Source organism: Sphaerodactylus townsendi, linkage group LG06 (genome assembly GCF_021028975.2).
Source record: "Sphaerodactylus townsendi isolate TG3544 linkage group LG06, MPM_Stown_v2.3, whole genome shotgun sequence".
Classification (NCBI taxonomy): Eukaryota; Metazoa; Chordata; class Lepidosauria; order Squamata; family Sphaerodactylidae; genus Sphaerodactylus; species Sphaerodactylus townsendi.
The window spans coordinates 38,599,177-38,618,437 of NC_059430.1; the positions used below are offsets into that span (position 1 = coordinate 38,599,177).

General features: G+C 42.1%; 1 protein-coding gene across 3 annotated transcripts; it reads left to right on the forward strand.

Annotated features, from left to right (window-relative positions):
- Positions 1 to 1,838: 1,838 nt before the first annotated feature.
- PICK1 (protein interacting with PRKCA 1) lies at positions 1,839 to 18,737 on the forward strand. Of its 3 annotated transcripts, XR_007244865.1 has the most exons (14): positions 1,840 to 2,118; positions 3,393 to 3,486; positions 4,667 to 4,778; positions 4,971 to 5,099; positions 5,184 to 5,250; positions 5,402 to 5,491; positions 6,703 to 6,756; positions 7,285 to 7,347; positions 8,192 to 8,325; positions 9,903 to 9,995; positions 12,063 to 12,113; positions 13,930 to 14,074; positions 15,312 to 16,003; positions 18,728 to 18,737. XR_007244865.1 is itself a non-coding variant. In XM_048501329.1 (13 exons), the coding sequence occupies exons 2-13, from the start codon at positions 3,446 to 3,448 to the stop codon at positions 15,563 to 15,565; spliced, it is 1,233 nt and encodes a 410-aa protein (XP_048357286.1). In that variant the 5' UTR covers positions 1,839 to 2,076; positions 3,393 to 3,445; the 3' UTR covers positions 15,566 to 16,854. The 3 variants fall into 3 exon arrangements, 2 of the variants coding, with proteins under 2 accessions (XP_048357286.1, XP_048357285.1); XM_048501329.1 differs by lacking the exon at positions 18,728 to 18,737 and having other exon boundaries at positions 1,839 to 2,076; positions 15,312 to 16,854; XM_048501328.1 differs by lacking the exon at positions 18,728 to 18,737 and having other exon boundaries at positions 15,312 to 16,854.
- The last annotated feature ends 524 nt before the right edge of the window (positions 18,738 to 19,261 follow it).

Here is a 19,261-nt window from a genome sequence, read left to right on the forward strand (position 1 = left end):
GGAGGAGAAGGCCATATTGTACAATGCGTACAATATGTTAAAAGCTGTGTGGTATTACGTACATCTGGATGGGAGATGTGTATAGTGGGAAAATGCCATGCTGGTTTCTGTGTTTCATTGAGCAGAATAAACAGCAACAGCAACAGTGTCACAGACTGAATCACAACAATAGTTATTCCAAAATCTATAATGTACTGAACATTCACCACCATTTTCTTCCAAAAAAATCTCTTGATTAACTATTCAAAGTTTAAATTTCAACACAACATGCCACTTAAAGAACACATTATACTTTTTAGCCTGAAACATCTCCCTTTTTTTACTTTGGTCCTACAGCGGTATACAGCATCAATACAATAGTAATGTCACAGTCACTGAAAATGTAAGGCATTTCCTCGAAAAAACACTGGGATCCAAGTATACCAACTGAGCTATTGCATTCTGAGAATTACAGAATGAGTAACAGGAATTTTCAATAATAATGAACTAGGTATCTATGAGCAAGCTCATTTCTTTGCTAAACATCCCTTAAGACCATAAGAGCCCTGTTGGATCAGACCAGTGGGCCATTTAATCCAGCATCCTACTTCACACAGTTGCCAACCAGTTGCTCTATAGAACCGATACACGGAGTACAGAGGCCCAGGATTTCCCCAACATTATCTCCTAGCACTGGTATCCCAACCACCATACAGAATTATTTCTGCACTTTCCATTCTGATTTCAGCCTCCAACATTCTACCAATATACTAATCCACACCATTTCTTTTTCTTTATGGCAACAGCTATCACCACTTCATCTATTTTTATACTAATTAATTTAGGTTTTGAAGATCATTTCTATTGGACTGTATACTTTCAAGCACATCTTTATTTTGATATGCTGCAGCTGAAATGGTTCAAAACTGGCTAAATTGCTTTCTTCTAAAAGCGAGCAGTGATCTAACAACCCTTGCTCTGGTTTCTGCTTGAAAAGACAATCACCGCGTTGTGTCCGTGGTCGTGGTGGAATAAAAGTAGCTCTCCAGCTGTCTATTTCTTGATCAGCAACACTAAACAGGAGACTGATATGGATGGGAACAGCAGCATCATTAATTAGGAGGGAAACCTCCAGCCTCTAACCAGGAGTATGCACAATAGTTAACTGTCATTTTGTTCCATTATTTTTTCCAGAGTCTCAAAATAACATCTAGTAAACCACAAATTCCCATTTTCACACCAAGTTTTAAAGTGTGTGCCAGTTCTTTACGAATATACCCTGCCTGAGACTTGAAGCACCATTTCCGTTCCCTAAAGGTGATCCAAGTGCGCAGCCCAATTCTATGCACCACTCCCAAGCAAATGTGCATAAAGGTCTTCGATCCTATGCATGTTTACTCAGAAGAATGTAACAGTGCTTACGAACTGCAGCCTTAACGTGACTTGTGGCTTTAGAACAATTCAACAGAATAATTTTCAGAGGTCCCTTCTGCACATGCAGAATAATGCACTTTCAATCCACTTTCACTAACATTTGAAAGTAGATTTTGCTATTCCACATAGTAAAACCCAGCTGCAAAGTGCATTGAAAGTGCATTATTTTGCATGTGCGGAAGGTGCCAGAGTTTCAATCTGATTTGTCGGTCTATGATCCTTTGCTGCAATTTTGTCTCTTAGTGCTCGGAAGCCTCCCCCACCCCCGGCCTCCCCGAAGCTTTTCCTTCCTTTCCTCCCCCCTACTCACTTATTGAGAAACGCCCAGGCCCCGCCCATCCTGACCCCCCCCTCTCCATTGTGACGTCAACGCGTTCCATCACCGCACCAACCCGCTTTCTTTTCCCCCTACCCGATCACACCTGCATTGTAATATCGCGAGAAATGAATGAATTAGTGGCTGCCTGTTGCCCTCAATTCGTAAGCACTCTTAGGCAGGCCGCCGAAGGGGGCGGGACTAGACGAGCCCAGAGGGCGTGCCTTCCGACCAGGTTTGGTACTGACGTGGAGGAACCAGCGGGGAGCCTCTGAGTGACAGGTAGAGAAGAAGAGAAGCCCAGAAGCAGGTGGATGCGGATGCTGAGCTCGAGCCAGGCGCTTCCGGTGAGGAAGAGGGCAGGCAAATCACCCCTCCTCCTTCTTGAGGTGGGTGTGGAGTTAAAAGCTGCTCTCTCTTTTATGAAAGGGGAGGAAAGGAGGGTGGGGGTCTCAGGGTAAGCCTCCTATGGCTCCCCAGTCCGACTTAGGTCCACCCAGCCTGCCTGCATCTCTTTCTCCTTAAACAAACCGACCCTAGTTTGCCCCTTCCTCAGTGTCAGGTGACTCCCGTGGGGCTACTTTGCCCACAGGGGCCATCTGGCTGGGGGCAGTGGGAGTCAAAACCAGCCCGGTTTTGCTTTTGGCTTGGGTATGCAGAAAACAGCAGGTCAGCCTGTCACAGCCTAAAGAAAAACATGACCATCTGCCAGTGTCTGCATTTTCATCTTGCCCTTCCTCCCAAAAACTCAGGGCAGCAAGCTTCTGTCTCCCCATATAAACTTGAAAGAATGTAACTATTAAATCAGACCTATGTTCTAGTATGTTTTCTGTTTGATATATACACATTCCCCTTGGAAAAAAATTAAACCATGCACTAAAACATTTTTTTGGTATCGGATGTACACTGATATGACCATCTTAATCTGGTGTTACATGCCTGCATGTGCATAAAAACCTTAAGTGGGAACATAGGTTTAAATTACTTTTCCTGCTTACTGGATCACATTGTGAAGCTGCTTTTTAGTGTTAGCTGCATCTAGGTATGAAGTGGAGCTACCAGCCAATCAGATCTGGTTTTAATGTTTTGAATGTTTTTATGAAACATGAATGAAGTACATGTCATGTTTTAGGGCATGACTTGGTATTTACCTGCAGTGAGATTTATGTAACCTAGAGCTGTTATCCAACACAGAAATTGTGTGTGTGTGTAAGTGTAAAAGTGCCACCAAGTCACACTCGACATGTGGAGACCCCATAGGGTTTTCAAGGCAAGAGTCTAACAGAGATGATTTGCCATTGCCTTCCACTTTACAACAATTCTGGCATTCTTTGGTTGCTTCCCATCCAATTACTAAGCAAGGCTAACCCTGCTTTACTTCTGAGATCTGATGAGATCAGGCTAGCCTAGGCCATCCAGGTCAGGGCCAGAATTCTAATAAGTGGTCACTAATATTGATTTCCTGGGTGATTAATATTTCCTTCTTCTACAGAATGTCGAATTAAAAATCTGTTTTGGCTGGTGGGAAGTTTATTTCTGTGTTTCACTTTGCAGAGGGAGTGGGATTGTGTTGAAACAGGTCTCGTCATGAAAGCCATGACTCTGGATGTGCAGGAAAAATACCAATTGATGATCCCCATTTATGGGCTTTTCTCGTTTCTAGGTAATTCAGGGCATTCAGCATCTCCCAAAAGTGGCCTTCGGTCAGTTGGAACAATGTTTACAGACTTGGACTTTGACATTGAGGAGGATAAGCTGTAAGTGCTTCACTTCCCTCTACCTCCTTTTTCTACCAATGGTACAAAAAAAGGCTTGTTCTAATAAGGTGTTATTACAGCCAACCTTGCATACTTGTGGACAGCATACCTTCACAGCAACTGTCCTTATGCTGGAAAACGATAAAATTAAGACACTGAAAAATAGCTGTTGTAGCATGTCCTTTGATTTTTTTTCTTTTCCTTAAAATTTTTTTTATTGTATAGTTTGAAATTTCAATACGTTTATACAATATATTCATTCTTTTTGGCATATTCCAAACCATACTTTCCCCCCCTTTTCCCCCTCCCCCCTCAATTTTCTTTCCCGTTTATTTAAATAAGCAGCAGTAAGTTCATTCTTTGTACTCTCTTCTCCCATATTTCTTCTTTGACTCCAGTGTCTTTCATCCAGTCCACAAATTGTGTCCGTATCTTCAAAATGTCTCTCTGTTTCTCTTGCCATAAATTATTTCTTGCCATTATTTCAAAAATGTCCAGTTGTATTTGTTTCCATATATATTCCAACCATTTCAAAATAGTCCATTTCTTCTTATCTTTCTATCCCAGTGCTATTATAGCCTGTCCTTTGAGAGTCAGATTCAAGGCTGTTTTCACAGTTTTAAGGATTGGTTCAGTTGACACAGAATTTGTCTGTGCCTGGATTGGCTGAGAGCTTGAGAGTCAGGGGTATCATTCCACAAATAGCACTTATGGCAGGCATAGGAGAACTTGAAAGCCCTTTTCTGCATCTCACAATAATTGGTTAATATGTTTATAACGTCTCAATTTTTCACTTTAAAAAATATTAAGCTTTTAGTTCTTGTTACTCAAAAGTTGAGGCTTGAAAATACACCAGCAGGCTGAACTAAATGGTTAGAAAACATTATTACATTCCTAAACTGACTGTTTTACAAACCTCACTAATCATAAAACTGACAGAATTCTTGAAGAACTGTTTACAAACTTTAAATTGATGATTTCAGAATAAAAATATCATCAAATGAGTGCAATTTTTTCAGTAGATGTGATTTGGCACTTGTGTTATTGTAAGCAATGTGTATATTATAATTATTGTGTTACTGTAAGCAATGTGTATATTATAATTATATTAAAAGCGTATGTTAGAAACAATTGATGGTAGCAATTTTAATTACATTTGTGTACCTGTGTTTCACTCTAGGGGCATTCCCACTGTGCCTGGGACAGTGACATTGAAGAAAGACAGCCAGAATCTGATTGGTATCAGCATAGGGGGAGGAGCCCCGTACTGTCCCTGTCTTTATATTGTTCAGGTTGGTATTTGTAGGAGAGGAGAATTTTGCCTTTGGGAAGGAAAAAATAGCAGTTGCACACAGGATAACACTGAACCTGGCAGAAGCAAAAAAGCTGGTAGCACTCAGCTCCATAGGTGCACTTAGTTGCTACTCGTTTCCTCCTTTTGTTTATTCCCGCTCTCACCTTCCATTATGTGTTGACTTCCTTAGGTGTTTGATAATACTCCTTCGGGTCTGGATGGAACTTTGGCAGCAGGGGATGAAATCACAGGTGTGAATGGGAAGTCGGTCAAAGGAAAAACAAAAGTAGAAGTGGCCAAAATGATACAGGTGGTGAAGGTGAGACGAAGGATTATTTGAGTGCAAAGCAGGTCCCTTTTCTTAATTCTGGAATAATGATAGCTCTGGTTTCTGCTGTTCCAGGGAGAAGTGACAATTCACTACAACAAACTCCAGGCTGACCCAAAGCAGGGCAAGACCTTGGATATTGGTATGCTGGTTTTTTTTTCTCCTGTTCTGCAGTTTCTGGCTCATTCTAGCCAAGTTATGTTCATTCTGAGCAGCGGAAGCCAGAGCATTTCGCCGATTGGGGATTGCAATGATTGTGCTTGTGTGTTCTTTGTATCTTTCCTGGAATACAGTGCTGAAGAAAGTGAAACACCGCCTGGTGGAGAACATGAGTTCAGGGACAGCAGATGCTCTGGGGCTGAGCCGAGCCATCCTCTGCAATGGTAAGAGGAAGCTACGGGTTTGGCTGATCTTTGCTGGCAAAAACTGTGTCAGCTTTTTCTATATTTACAAAGTATGCATGCTCCTTAGTTCGGTCTGCAGTTTAGCATCTGTACTTGTTTCATAATGCTATTGGACTGGAAACTTCACCAACATTGTCGACAGGATTATTGATACATCTTGAAGTGTTCGAACACAAATGTTGGCTAAATTTTTTACTATGTTTCCTGGCTGACCCAAATGTTCTGAAAATTGGCTGTTGTGGGTTTTCTGGGCTGTGTGGCCATGGTCTGGTAACGTTTGTTCTGAAAGATTTTGCCTGCATCTGTGGCTGGCATCTGCAGGAGTAGAAATGCATTTTACCATGACATGCCTCTGAAGATGCCAGCCAAAGATATGGGCAAAACATTAGGAGCCTCACAGACCATGGCCTCACAACCTGGAAAATCCACAACAGCCATTTGCTTTCACAGCCGAAATCCTTCAACAATACATCAGCTCCTTTGTTGAAATCAACTGACAGGGGTCCCTTCTGCACACGCAGAGTAATGCGTTTTCAAACCACTTTCACAACTGTTTGCAAGTGGATTTTGCTATTCCGCACAGCTTCAAAGAGCACCGAAAGCAGTTTGAAAGTGCATTATTCTGCATGTGCGGAAGGAGCCTTAGTCTATTTTTCAGGTGGGTCATTGTGATGCTCCTTGCTAGTTTTGTGCCTCTGTTCTTGGTTACTTGGGCTAATCTGTGGAGGTCTGATGTGTGAGTGGTCTCTTTTATTTTGATTCTGTGGGAATCAGTGTTAGGACATTTTCAGTGTTTTGGTTGCTGGCTATAGGTGGTGCTATAGCAGCAGGATGTTGATGTCTAACATTTTTGGGTGTTGGGCAGCTGTACACACTGCTGTTGATTTTTACAACAACTTTCTGGAGTTGACCATTGGAACTTCGAGGGTCTCTCGCTGAGCAGTGGGTTTTTTGCCATTTTCTTCGTAGTCATTCTGAAGTGGGCTGCTCCTCTCTGCACAGGATATATACATCTGCAGTTTCAAGATTGCCCTTGGTCTCTCCTTAGCTTTAATGAGCCTTTGAAAGATGCATGGACGACTGAAACCCTATCTAAGGAATCTTGCCTGGAATTGCATAGGGCTGCCCGTCTTCTTGGATAGAACTCATCAAAACAGTTAATCTTTGCCCTTCTTCCCCCCCTCTTCTAGATGGACTGGTAAAGAGACTGGAAGAACTGGAGAGGACTGCAGAACTCTACAAAGGTAAGTCCAGCCTCTCTCCATCTTTTGCTCTGCAGTCGTGGGAGGGATAATTCATTTATTTATTTATTTAGTCTCAGGACTCATCTCTGTGAAGGTTTCTTCAGAAATTTGATGTCCTGTTTGAACATACCTGATCCTCAGAGCACTTGCATGTCTTCAGCCCAGGGTTGCTTTCCTTGTGTATGCCTTATATAGGCTAAGGCACAGGTGTCAAACTTGTGGCCCTCCAGATGTTCATGAACTACAATTCCCATCAGCCCTTGCCAGTATAGCCAATGCTCATGTTGGGAGGGACTGATGGGAATTGTAGTTCATGAACATCTGGAGGGCCACGAGTTTAAGGCAATAGTGAAAAACTAGTGTAAGCTTCAGCTTTTAACACAATCCAGGACTCATCAGTGTAATATACTCAGCCACATTTTGTCCTGGTTTCTTCTCAGCCTCTAATTTGATGACGAAGCAAGAGAATGTCCCATGTATATATTTCCTCATTGAATGATTCTTGTGCTTTTTAACACCCCTTTCTAGGCATGATGGAGTATACAAAAAGTCTTCTCAGAGCATTCTTTGAACTGTCTCAAACTCACAGAGGTAAACCATCACTTTCTACCGCTGTATTTGACATTGGACAACAGACAGATTTGACATGGTTTTACAAAAAAGTGCTTTTGAGTCTTGTCTCTCGCTGTTGGTCTGCTTTTATAGAAGATAGAAATAAAGTTTTAAATAACGTTACATTAGAGTTTTCAATCCATTGATGGGGATACAGGAATATTCATTTGCAATTGCTTTTTAAATTTCCTGCAGTTTTTTTTAACCTGTGAACAAGGGCAGCCTATCAGAAGTGATACCTTTTTCACATTTTAACTTCTCCTCCCTGTACAGAAATGGCTGTTTGTATGTGTGGAAGACCCCTGTCAGTTTCTCAATGCCAATCTCCTTTATTGTTCCCCTTCTCTGCTCTCAAGTAAATCTGTTAAGCTGTGAAGGTCAACTGTGCTAGAATGTCACCAGTCTTCTCTTTTGCGGCTACTCTGGAATGGGGAAGGTTTTTTTTCCCTCTTCAAAAAAGCATATAAGCTTGGATGTGCAGTAAAAGCTTAAAAAGAAACTTGGTAAGGTCTCATTGAAGCTGACCAGGCTTCCCTGTCCTAATCAATTACACTGAAAAGCAGAGAAAGACAGTGAAGAAAATGGTAATGCGAAATACTGAAAGACTAGGATTACATTTACATCTAATTGCAAGGTGGTATTGGCCAGTATCTAGAGAAGGCGTGGAGAAATGTCTGCCATATTGACTATAAGTATGTGGCAACATTAAAGTGAGAACCATGAATAAAAGGAATGTTTCCAGGTGGTAATTAAAGGCACCTGAAAATGTACATGAGATATCAACTACCGTCTTTCATTTACATGTTTTGCTGTCTTTGCTCAGCATTTGGGGATGTTTTCTCAGTCATTGGTGTACGAGAGCCTCAGCCAGCTGCCAGTGAAGCATTTGTGAAATTTGCAGACGCTCATCGCAGCATTGAGAAATTTGGAATCCGCCTTTTAAAAACCATGAAACCGGTAAGTGAACAAACCACAGGAGGAAATAAGTAAGGGGTGGGGGGTATAGAAAAGATTAATTGTCTTTTAGCAGTTTTCTCTTTTGAATGTGTCCAGAATAACTCAAAATAAATCTTTATGGAAAAGCTCTAAAGGAATTTTCCAACACACTTTTGAATAAAATTTTTATAAAATCTATTCATAAATAATAATGGGCACAGCTCTGACAGTTTTACTGGAACACACATATTCAGCAAAGATAATACCCTGTTTCCCTGAAAATAAGACATCCTCTGAAAATAAGACGTAGTAGAGATTTTGCTGAAGTGCTAAATATAAAGCATCCCCCGAAAGTAAGACGTAGCAAAGTTTTTGTTTAGAAGCATGCCCGTCGAACAGAACACCAGAAAAATAAGACATCCCCTGAAAATAAGACATAGCGCATCTTTGGGAGCAAAAATTAATATAAGACACTGTTTATTTTCTGGGGAAACAGGGAACATAGATCAGTATCTGTGATATTTTGAGGCCATGGAAGTGGCAGTGCAAGTACTGAGGGATTGGGATCTCCCAGACAAGGTGAAAGTGGAATGATACAGATAAAATTGTGAAAAAAGATGGATCTGCATGGCCTTATTTGGCTTATTTTCCTACTTGTTTCCTTGTTTATCTCCCAGCAAGCCTGGCACTGGTCAGTGAGAGAGAAAGAAGAGCTTGCAATTCATGGGTCTGGCATTACTCAGTGACCGTGTGGAAATGGCAGGGTTCATTAAACGTTTGGATTGTGTTTGGATTGGTGAACTGAACTGTAATAGCAGTGGTGAGCAAGAGCCTTCACAAAGTTGCCCACAAATGTGGCATCAGGCCCAGAAAAAACGACATCTGTCTTATAGAACATCCAGTGCATGCAGTTTGAATCTCCAGTATTTGAATTGTGTTCCAAGAGTTATCAGAAATGGAGGTAGCCACAAGTCACATCCTGTTCTGAGACTGTTGAACTTGTTTTCTGAAGACCCAGTAGGGAAAGAGGTCAACCACGGTGATTAAAGGGTTGAACTACCTTTCCTCTAAGGAAAGGCTGGAGAGTTTGGGATTGTGCAGTCTAGAAAAAGATGGTTGAATGGGGGGACAGGGTAGAAGTTTATGAAATTATAGCTGGGGCTGGATAAAGTGGACAAAGAGAACTTTTCCTCCCTCTTTCTAGTAGGAGGACTTGCATCCATAGACAAAAATACATACTTATGTAGTTATCAGTAATTAGACTGTGGAATTCACTGCCAGTGATGGCCACAAACAAAGGTGATTTTGAAATGAAATTAGAGTCATAGAAATTGCATCCATCAGTTGCTACTAGCTATGGTGAGTAAATGGAACTTCCATGTTCAGAAGCAGCAGATCTCTGAATAGCAGTGCTAGGAGGCAGAATCAGGGGAAGGCCTTAATCTCTATGCCCAGTTGGTTGGCTGCACTGTGAAACGTTATGGTGCAGTAGATGGACCATACTGTGATCCAGCAGGCTGTATCTGTGTTCTTACGTACGTACAATACTGCTCTGCTTTGCATTATTTTTCCCTTTTTTACCCCTCTTTTCCCTACAGATGCTGACTGATCTGAACACTTACCTTAACAAAGCCATTCCTGATACACGACTAACAATCAAGAAGTATTTGGATGTCAAGTTTGAGTATTTGGTGAGCTGTCTCTTTTGTTTTTAGTAATAAGGTTGTTAGAAGATTTGGAGGTCTAAAATGAGCTCCCATCATGGTATTTGCAAGGGGATTTACATTTTTCTTTTGGGTGGTTTACTTTGATTTAAACATCCTAAGCTTTTCTTTTTTTTAGTTCAGTTTAGCCCACTAAAGGCATTTTACAGTTGTGACTTAAAGCCTCAAAACATTGATCCATTTCACCCAAAGCAGTGACTGGTGACAGGTGCTCTTTAGGAAGCGAACAAGGAGCAGTAAGAAGGATCACTGATAAAATGATAACATGTTAACTTCCAGTTGCTGGAAATGATAGGCCAGGAGAATGTAGAAGTGTACATTTTGTGGAAGTTGCTTACCTACTGCCAGGTAGAGCATACTAAGCCACTGGGGGGTGGGGACTGGAACATCAGCGTATCAGCTTATGAAATGAATAATTTGAACTATTTGTGCATTAGGATTGCAGTGGTGCTGGGACCTGGATAGGGCATGGCTTCTTTCAGTGCTGAATATGTGAGAACAACTGAATGCCTTAACGATGCAAAGATAACTGGTTTCAAATTATCTTTTTGCTAGCATAAATGGGGTATAGTGGTAGTTTTAGTACCTATTTTGTGAAATACTTGCCTTTAAAAAAAATTAAAAGGAAAGCAAGAGATGGTGGGATATGGCTGTGCCCCAGTGTTGTATGTGGACTGTGCAGGCCAAAAATGCCATGTAATGTTGTTGGGCTATTTGTGGTACAAATAAAAATGCCACAGGGGGATGTTTCTTCAGCATAAGAGTTTGCCGTTCTTTGGCCTTGCCATGCCATAACAGCATAAATGTTAGAAATCAAAGCCAAACCAAGGAATGTTTCCTTTTATTCTGATCTTGGTTTGATTTCCTTTCACTCCTTTGCCTTTCAATGATTTTGTCTTGGAGATATATTTTACAGTACCGCTTTCTTCTGCAGTATTTACTACTTTCTAATGCTTGTCTGTTATTGTTAATGGCCATGTCTGACCATTAAAAAAGCACCCTCTGCCTCACCTCATTATGCAGCCTCCCCCAGACTGCCATTTTAAAATATATTTTAGTGTTTGTTTATTTCTTAGATTCGATACCCGCCTCCTCGGCCAATGCTGGGCTCAGAGAGGCTTCCACACTTTATTTAAAAACAACAATCTTAAAACAGTTCCATATAAATCCAACTGAAACTTTAAAACTGCAAAAAATGTTAAAGATGGCAAAGAAAAACAGCTGTCCAACTGGACCTCCACAAGCCTGAAAGCATCTGTCCAGTTCATTGTCTGATTATTAACTGTCAGGACAAGGAAGATGAAAAGATTGGATATGGAGATTTTTAAATGGAATCTTGTCATTTTAATACAATTCGTTTACTAGTATATGCACGGCTGGAGATATTTTTAAATTCTCAATTTGTCCAGATTATAACTTCCTTTCCCACCCCATACATGCATGCATGCATGCATGCATGCATGCATGCATGCTTGTACACAGAGGTGGGATCTAACCAGTTCTCACCACTTCTCTAGAAGTGGTTACTAATTTTTTCTGAGTGCCGAGAAGGGGTTACTAAAGCAATCTCCCTGCCCAATAGGCAGCGCCACTGTTTGAATCCCACCACCATTGGAATCTGTTATTAAAATTTTTGGATCCCACCACTGCATGTACATTATTTGTACTATCATAATAAGCCTCTCACTCTTCCTGGCTTGGAATGAAGGCTTTGTATGCAAAGGGGTAATGGGCAAATTAGTCCTAATTTTACCTCTCAAATGCTTTCATATTTTCGTTACAATGTTGTTAATGTTGTGTGGTGCACAGGAAAGCAGTTGCTTGTTAATTGACAGCTATCTGTTACATTCTGCTGCTAATATCTGAGTGCTGTTCAGTTTGCCTGAATTTTTAAATGCAACAAGCAACCAATGCAAAAACAGCAATGAATTCTTGGAGACTAATTTTGAGCAATTCATGTTCCTCTGTATTCCACGCTGTCTGTTTCGGTGCTTGAATTCTCTTGTAATGTCGGACGTTTCTTATCTTTGGCAGTCCTACTGTCTCAAGGTGAAGGAGATGGATGATGAAGAAAACACCTGTAATGTAAGTTCAAAGGTTCTGGTTTCCCAACTGCTTCCTTCAGAGTCCCATAAGAGTCTGCTGAATCGAACCAGTGGTCCACCTACTCCAGCATCACCTCTCACACAGGGCACTTTCGCACATGCAGAATAATGCACTTTCAATCCACTTTCAACACACTTTGCAGCTGAATTTTACTGTGCAAATAGCAAAGTCCACTTCCAAACAATTGTGAAAGTGGATTGAAAGTCTTTATTCTGCATGTGTGAAACTGCCCTCTGTGGACAGCCAGTTGCCCTGGATGACCACAACGCAGGACAAAGGGGCCAAGGCTTTCTCCTGATGTTGCTTTTGAGTGTTCATAGTCATGCTTATTAGCTTATCTGGCATCACATACATAAATGTAAGGATGGGTGAACAGTGTATGGGCTCACCAAAGTGTCTTCTATTAAATCTTGCATTATTGTGCAAGTTGTTACCATTCATGGCACCTTATAAAATGCCTGCTTTTTTTGCTGATTAAAAGCGTGCATCAGAAGAACCTGTAAGAACTACAATTTAAGCACTGTGGTTAGTTGGCTTGAGACTGCTTAATCCATAAAGCAGTATAGTTTGTTTAACATTTACTTTAAAATCATAGCTCTCCAAGTATAGTTCCATAGAACTCTACATATGAAGAACATCAAACCAAATCTGAGTAATCTAGATCACACTAGTTATTAATATACATCTGCATCCCTGTGAAATGGAGTATGACCCCAATTCTGTATCGCATTCCTGCGGTGACATATACCAGTTGTTTTTCCTGGATGACTTAGGGATGGCTGTCATATGTTCCAGCTTCCAGCATCCTGACTCATTGTAAAATCACACAGATGTTGGCAATTCAAGTTTTATTTTGATCAGTTAAAGCCCTGTCTTGGTCACCTGGCACCCATTATATAGAGCTTGGGTATATCCAGTGGTTAGTCCGAAATATTTTCTGTGGTTCCTCATTCCTTCTGATAGTCATCATATCCCCCACCACATGGTCCCCTTTCACAATTAGACAGGAAACCATACCATGTGGTTACTATTACAAAGGTGTTAAATTTGAGGAGTACTACTCTGGGGGGGGGGATTTTTGGCCTCTGAGAAGGGATTTATTTTGGGGGTGGTGAACTTTAGGTTCACAGCAGGCATTGCCTACCTTTTCTCTTTTGAAAACAGGATTTGACCAGGAAAACTGGAAAAAAAATACAGGGAAAGAAAAATGCAGGGATCAAAGATTCAGGCACAGGCTTTCATTTAGTAGTATGTGATATTTAAAAGTCCCTGGCAGTAACAGTATGCATTAGTCTTTTTAAAATTATGGAGTAAATGTGTTTCCCTGAAATGGGCCGGAAGAACTGACATCTGTTCCTGATTTGTGGTACACAAAATCTCTGGCTCCTTCCGCACGTGCAGAATAATGCACTTTCAAACTGCTTTCAGTGCTCTTTGAAGCTGTGCGGAATAGCAAAATCCACTTGCAAACAGTTGTGAAAGTGGTTTGAAAATGCATTATTCTGTGTGTGCGGAAGGGGCCTCTGTGTTTTTGTCCTTTTTACCATGAGATGGGTCTTCTGGTTGAGCTCTCGTTGCCCTGCCTCGCTGCTTCTAAGCCTGTGCTTGTTCTTCAGCAAAAGCTTCTTCAGAGTTCATGGCTTTTCACGTTTGGCTGTCAGCCAGCCAGTCTGGCAGCTCTGATCATGTGGGGAGCTGAAGTTTCCAGAGGCACATCAGGGGGGAAATGTAGCCTCATGTGAAGCCATTGTAGAATTAGGATCAATGGCTATAGTAATTATGATGCTTTGGGCAGGCGCTGGGAGAGCCACTCTACCGGGTCAGCACAGGGAATTACGAGTACCGCTTAATCCTGCGCTGCCGCCAGGAGGCACGGACACGCTTTGCTAAGATGAGGAAAGACGTCCTAGAGAAGATGGAGCTGCTAGACCAGAAACATGGTGAGTGGGTTGCTCTTCCCCTAAATAACTGGTAGATTCCACTGCAATAAAGACCCTTGCCTTCCTTTTAAACATACTGGGCCTGCAGGGGGGAAATAACCAGGTCCTCTAACTCTGAAAATTCCCCCTGCCGTTCCTGCACATTTGTACTTTCACTTGGAGCTGAACTGGCAGTCTTCCCCTCCTGCTGAAGTCTATCAGTGACTGTTGGCAGTTGTTTAGCCATTTGTAGGGATGGATATCTGGTGAACCAACATCCAGATGTTTTTTTAAATATCCAGGAGTACCATGATGGTACAGAAGAGGTAGGCAGCTGGGTCCTAAACCATTCTTCCCTTGGTGACATTTCAGCCCTTGTTGAAACTTACTTGCCTTCTCCTGCTGTAATGGAAACAGAATTTTAGGCTAAAGGCAATAGAAGCAGAAAAGCAATGGAAAAAGGGTTAATGGGTTTGGAACATTATGAGAACTCAATCAATAGACGGCACGATGAAAGAGTTGGAAGAGTGTGTTTGAATCAGGGGAAGGGAGGTCCTCTAGGTGGAGCCAAAAGACAACCTTACAGCACTTTGGTGTAGGATTTTTTTAAAAAGAGCTTATCAATAGCATGGAATAGCATGGAAATGGGATGTTCTTATATTGGAGGAAGGGAAGAAAGATGCATCAGGGAAACACACTTCCAAAATTTTGTATCCCATCCTAATCTGACATGTTAGAGCTCAATTCAACAGAAACATTTGGTATTGGAGCTTCCTTGTGTTTGGATTTCTGTATATAGCTGTCTCCTGCATGCAGTAGCAGACCTTGTTCAGGTCTAAAAACACTCATTGACTCTACCTGGCTGGACTGATCCATTATGGATGTCTTGCTTTGTAACCATAAATTGTTCTGAAGCACTTTCTCTTGATTTTTAGTAGAAGACCTTAAAATATGTATGTGTTTTGGGTCATACTCTTTGGTGTGTGGCTTGTTACTCTGTAGCAGGGGTGTCCAACTCTGGCGCTTCAGGTGTTCATGGACTACAATTCCCATCATCCCCTGCTGGCATGGCCAATTGGGAATTGTAGTCCATTAACATCTGAAGTGCCAGAGTTGGACACCCCTACCCTATTGTTTTAGAAAATATAAGCCATACTGAATAGTCTTAAGGTAGGTATGGTGGCAGTTGCATGCTTCAGACTGCAACAGGGAGGCTGTGGTCTGCCGCTTGCCATGATGATGGTTTTCCTCCTCACAGTGCAAGACATCGTATTTCAGCTCCAACGCTTTGTTTCCACATTCTCCAAGTACTACGATGACTGCTATGCTGTTTTGCGAGATGCGGATGTCTTCCCCATTGAAGTGGATCTGGCACGTACCACTCTGAATTATGGCCAGAAAGATATCTTCACAGATGGAGCAGAGGAGGAGGAGGAGGAGGAAGGAGGTGGATGTGGGGAAGGAAACAGGAAGGAAGAAGAGAATGGTGAGAAACTCATTGATGATGCATGAGCCCATGGACTTGGTGAGGTGGAAGAATCACCGCAGAGACTTATTAATTCTATTTCTCTAGACACTTTTGTCCACAGTGACTTTTCTATCTGCAAAAGCCCAGCCAGGGAGATGAGAATCTGCTTTGAATGTGGGCACTTGGGGGTGGTTTGTTCCCCAAGTGCTTGAAAGCAATCCCACTTCTAAAGCAGCTCATTCCTTTCATGTCTGCCTGAATGATCTTTTCCCCATTGCCCATCTGAAGCTGAGAGGAGGAGTTAACTTCATGGTAGCACCCTTTCGTCCCCATCCTAGTGTGGCACCCTGTGCCAAGGGGCCACAGTTTTAGTTTGCAGGACACACACTCCCCTAGCTATTCCCCTGATGTTTTATTTAATGTGATCATCCTTCATGCCTTCAAGTGTGTTAGCTAGGTTCAGTGGTGAGATCATTTCAGGTGTTCAGTTTGTTCCTTCCCCCCCCCCCCCCCCGTTTAATCCCCACTACTGTTATTAGGTGGGTATCAAAGTGTGAGGGTGCCCCATCCCTCCTCCTGGCCCTGGCCCACCTCAGATAAGAAGGGAAGCAAGGTAAACGAGCCTTAGAGATCCTGACTACTAAACAACAACGCTTCACAGGACATCCAGAGGATTCCATCTGGTCTGTATAATTACCATTCACGCAGGATCAAATAAGTATGGAAAGGTGGTATGGAACTCCGTAAGGGGTTAGCCTGTGCTCCCAATCTTCGGCGCTTTTTGGTTGCAGAGACTCATGGTTGGCCTTCACCAAAGCCTTATACAGTATTTAACAAGCTAATAGATTTGTAAACCTTGCATATAGAGAGTAAAAATGGTGCTTGTGGAGGAGGCTTCATGTCCCGAGGCTAATGATCAAATAACTCTCAGCATCCCCACAACTACATATTTACTTCTATTATTCATGAAATGCTGCTCCTGGAAACGGGGAACATGTTATGAACCCTAAACAATGTATGTACCCCCACATAAAGCTCTGCAGTACTAAAGGAAAGCAGTTTACACTGGATTCTTTTAATTCTCTGGCTCTTTGAGATTCTAATGAAATAGAGTGGGATTTTGTCTTAATTAGTAAGCGTGAAGATAAGGTATGGAATTTTTTTAGGTTCGTATTGACTGCTGGCCAAGAAAAAAGCTGTATAAGGGGTATTATTTATGACACACCCTCAGTATCAATTGCCTCTTTCTGTGTGAATGGCCAGCAAAAGGCCTTCTGGGTCCAGGGCTTTTTTGTGTCAAGTTGTGTGACTAATATTAAAAAAATGAACTTTCCCCCAGACTTTGACTCATTTTTGGTTTGTGTCACCTTAATCCTTTGGGGGGGGGGGGCTTTCCTGGTGAGGACATGTTAAGGGTAAGGGTGATAAATCAGCCCCCTCTCTATGCCAATAGAATCATTAGCTTCCAAAGCAGAATTCCTAGAATTGCAGTTCCTATTGAGATCATTTTGCAGCCAAAAACCATTCTCTGGACAAATGCAAATATGCTCTTCATCCTACAGGGCTTTCCCTTGTCTTTAATCTCAGTTCACCCCATTACAGAATGAGTATCCACCTAAAACTTGTACTGCAGCACCACTCAGTGGTTATGTGGACAAACTTAGCTGTTGCAGATTCTTTCAAATCAAATGGATATTAAGTCATTGCTAAGCATTTTGTAAATAATGAAGCAGTGTATATATGTGCGTGTGCATAAATGGTGTACATCCTTCTTTTTTTTGCCAAGAACCTGACACTTTAAGGAATGTGTAGCATTTTATGAATGTCAGTGTTTCAAATTCCAGAGGAGCCCTTGTGCTAGGCTGGAATCCTATGGGGCTAGTAACTTTATATTGGGATAGGATTTCATGCACTAGAGTCTGCTTCATTGTGGTGGATTCCGCACGGGCCCTTACAGCGGTATCCCACTGGCATATATGATGCCGGTGGAGCCCTGGGGCCGTTCACACGCTCGGTGTGAGCAGCCCTAGAATGGCTGCAGCTCGCGGGGGCGCCTCCATATTCTTTCCCCACACTTACCTTCTCTCCCTGTGGAGCTCCATAGGGACAGGGAGGCCTGCCCACACTGCCCTCTGACCCCCAGGGGTCAAAGGGCAGTGTGGATGTGCCTCCCCGTCCCTGTGGCGCTCTGCAGGAAGAGAAGGTAAGTGAGGGGGGAAATGGAGGCGCCGAAAAGCGGCAGCGCCTCCAACCCAGTGCCATTCCCACGACCCCGGCAGGAAAATGCCGTTTTCCAAAAGCCTCACTCATTGAAAAAAAGCACGGCACTGTCTCATTGTGGAGGCGGCAGCCATGCAAACAGCTTTTAACTATTTTTACAGTTTCAGGGGCGCTGTTTTTGGCCCGTGTGGACTCCACCTATGCGAATGAAGTGTATCCTTGCTTGGCAGAAACGTGTGTGTATATAGATAGAGACAGAAATTGTAAACAGTGTGGTTAAAAGGCTTACACCAGAATAAACCTGTTAGTTTTTGATAGACTACAAGACTTCTTTTTGTTAAGTATTTTAAAATGCATGTGAGAATTCAAAGTATGAGGGCACAGGCTGGAAAGAGACCAGGACAGTTTCCACATGGAGATGATTCTCTGTGTAGCTCTCTTTCAGAGCTATTCACAGTGTCAACAGAGAGCTAGCCACTCACTTCCTCACCTCCGCTAATCATGGTTGTCAGTATTAATTGCCATGCCTTACCTAGGTCAGGAAAACTTATTTTCCAGTTTAGATTTCATTGCTTTTCTCACAAGGTTCCGCAGAGGTGACTTGTTCTGAAGTTAAATAGATTGTCCAATAAAATGCAATTAAATTTTTCCACTGGTGAAGAGGGCTGTGGGTACCTTTGGTGAATATATGATTTTGGAAGTTCTTTCTGTCCTCAGAACCTCTCTCTATATATTTGGGGCTTCATCATAATAACTCATTCTTCTAAATCTGCCTAAAGATTGCTCTTTGTGATCACTTGTTGCTTGTGAAATATGCATGAGTTCATTCTCACTCCCCTCCCCTCTGCAGAATGTGTTGTTGTTAGAGGACTTCATCATAACTCTGTGTGACTGTAAGGTTTAAGACCAGCAACGAAATGCTAGTTCTTGTACAGTCTCTGCAAAACAAAGCATTCAGCACCTGATCTCTCTGTGATGTAACACAGTTCCTTTAAGGTGGAGCAGTAAGGCATTTTAGGTCAGGTTGTTGCAAGCAACAGGAAGGAAGGGCTTAGGCGAAGGTTGTTTATGTGAGACCTGGTATTAAAGCAGATTAAGTGTGGTTTAGGCATGACCAAAAAGGTAGTTTTCATCTAGAAATCCATCTTTAAAGGCCAGAAGGGCTTGTAGCCTAATTTGTTCGTTGCTCAAGCACATTCTTTCATTTCAGTCTCCAGTGGCTATTTGCTCTTCAATGCTAACACTGATTTGTTTATGTAAGGAAGGTGGGATGTATGCTGTTGCACGCTGCTGGGAATGCATTACCTCTCAAGACACAGAAGTGACTCAGTGAGTACTGGAAACACTCCTCCGGAGGGCTTATCTGTTGGGTGAGATTATCACAGGGCAATGAGCTGATTAAATCAGGACCTGAGATTATCAGATACCATTAACCAGCGTATTTGCATGTGCCTTCACATAAGGTTGAAGAAGCATTTATACCACTAAAATCAATAAGGTTTTTTTTAATCTCTATGGTA

Bases quoted from the DNA above. Each gene is read 5' to 3' on its own strand.
- PICK1 (XM_048501329.1), top strand. From the start codon at position 3,446: ATGTTTACAGACTTGGACTTTGACATTGAGGAGGATAAGCT. The intron at 6,757-7,284 runs GTAAGTCCAGCC...ACCCCTTTCTAG, and splicing joins GACTGCAGAACTCTACAAAG to GCATGATGGAGTATACAAAA. The intron at 8,326-9,902 runs GTAAGTGAACAA...TTTTCCCTACAG, and splicing joins TTTTAAAAACCATGAAACCG to ATGCTGACTGATCTGAACAC.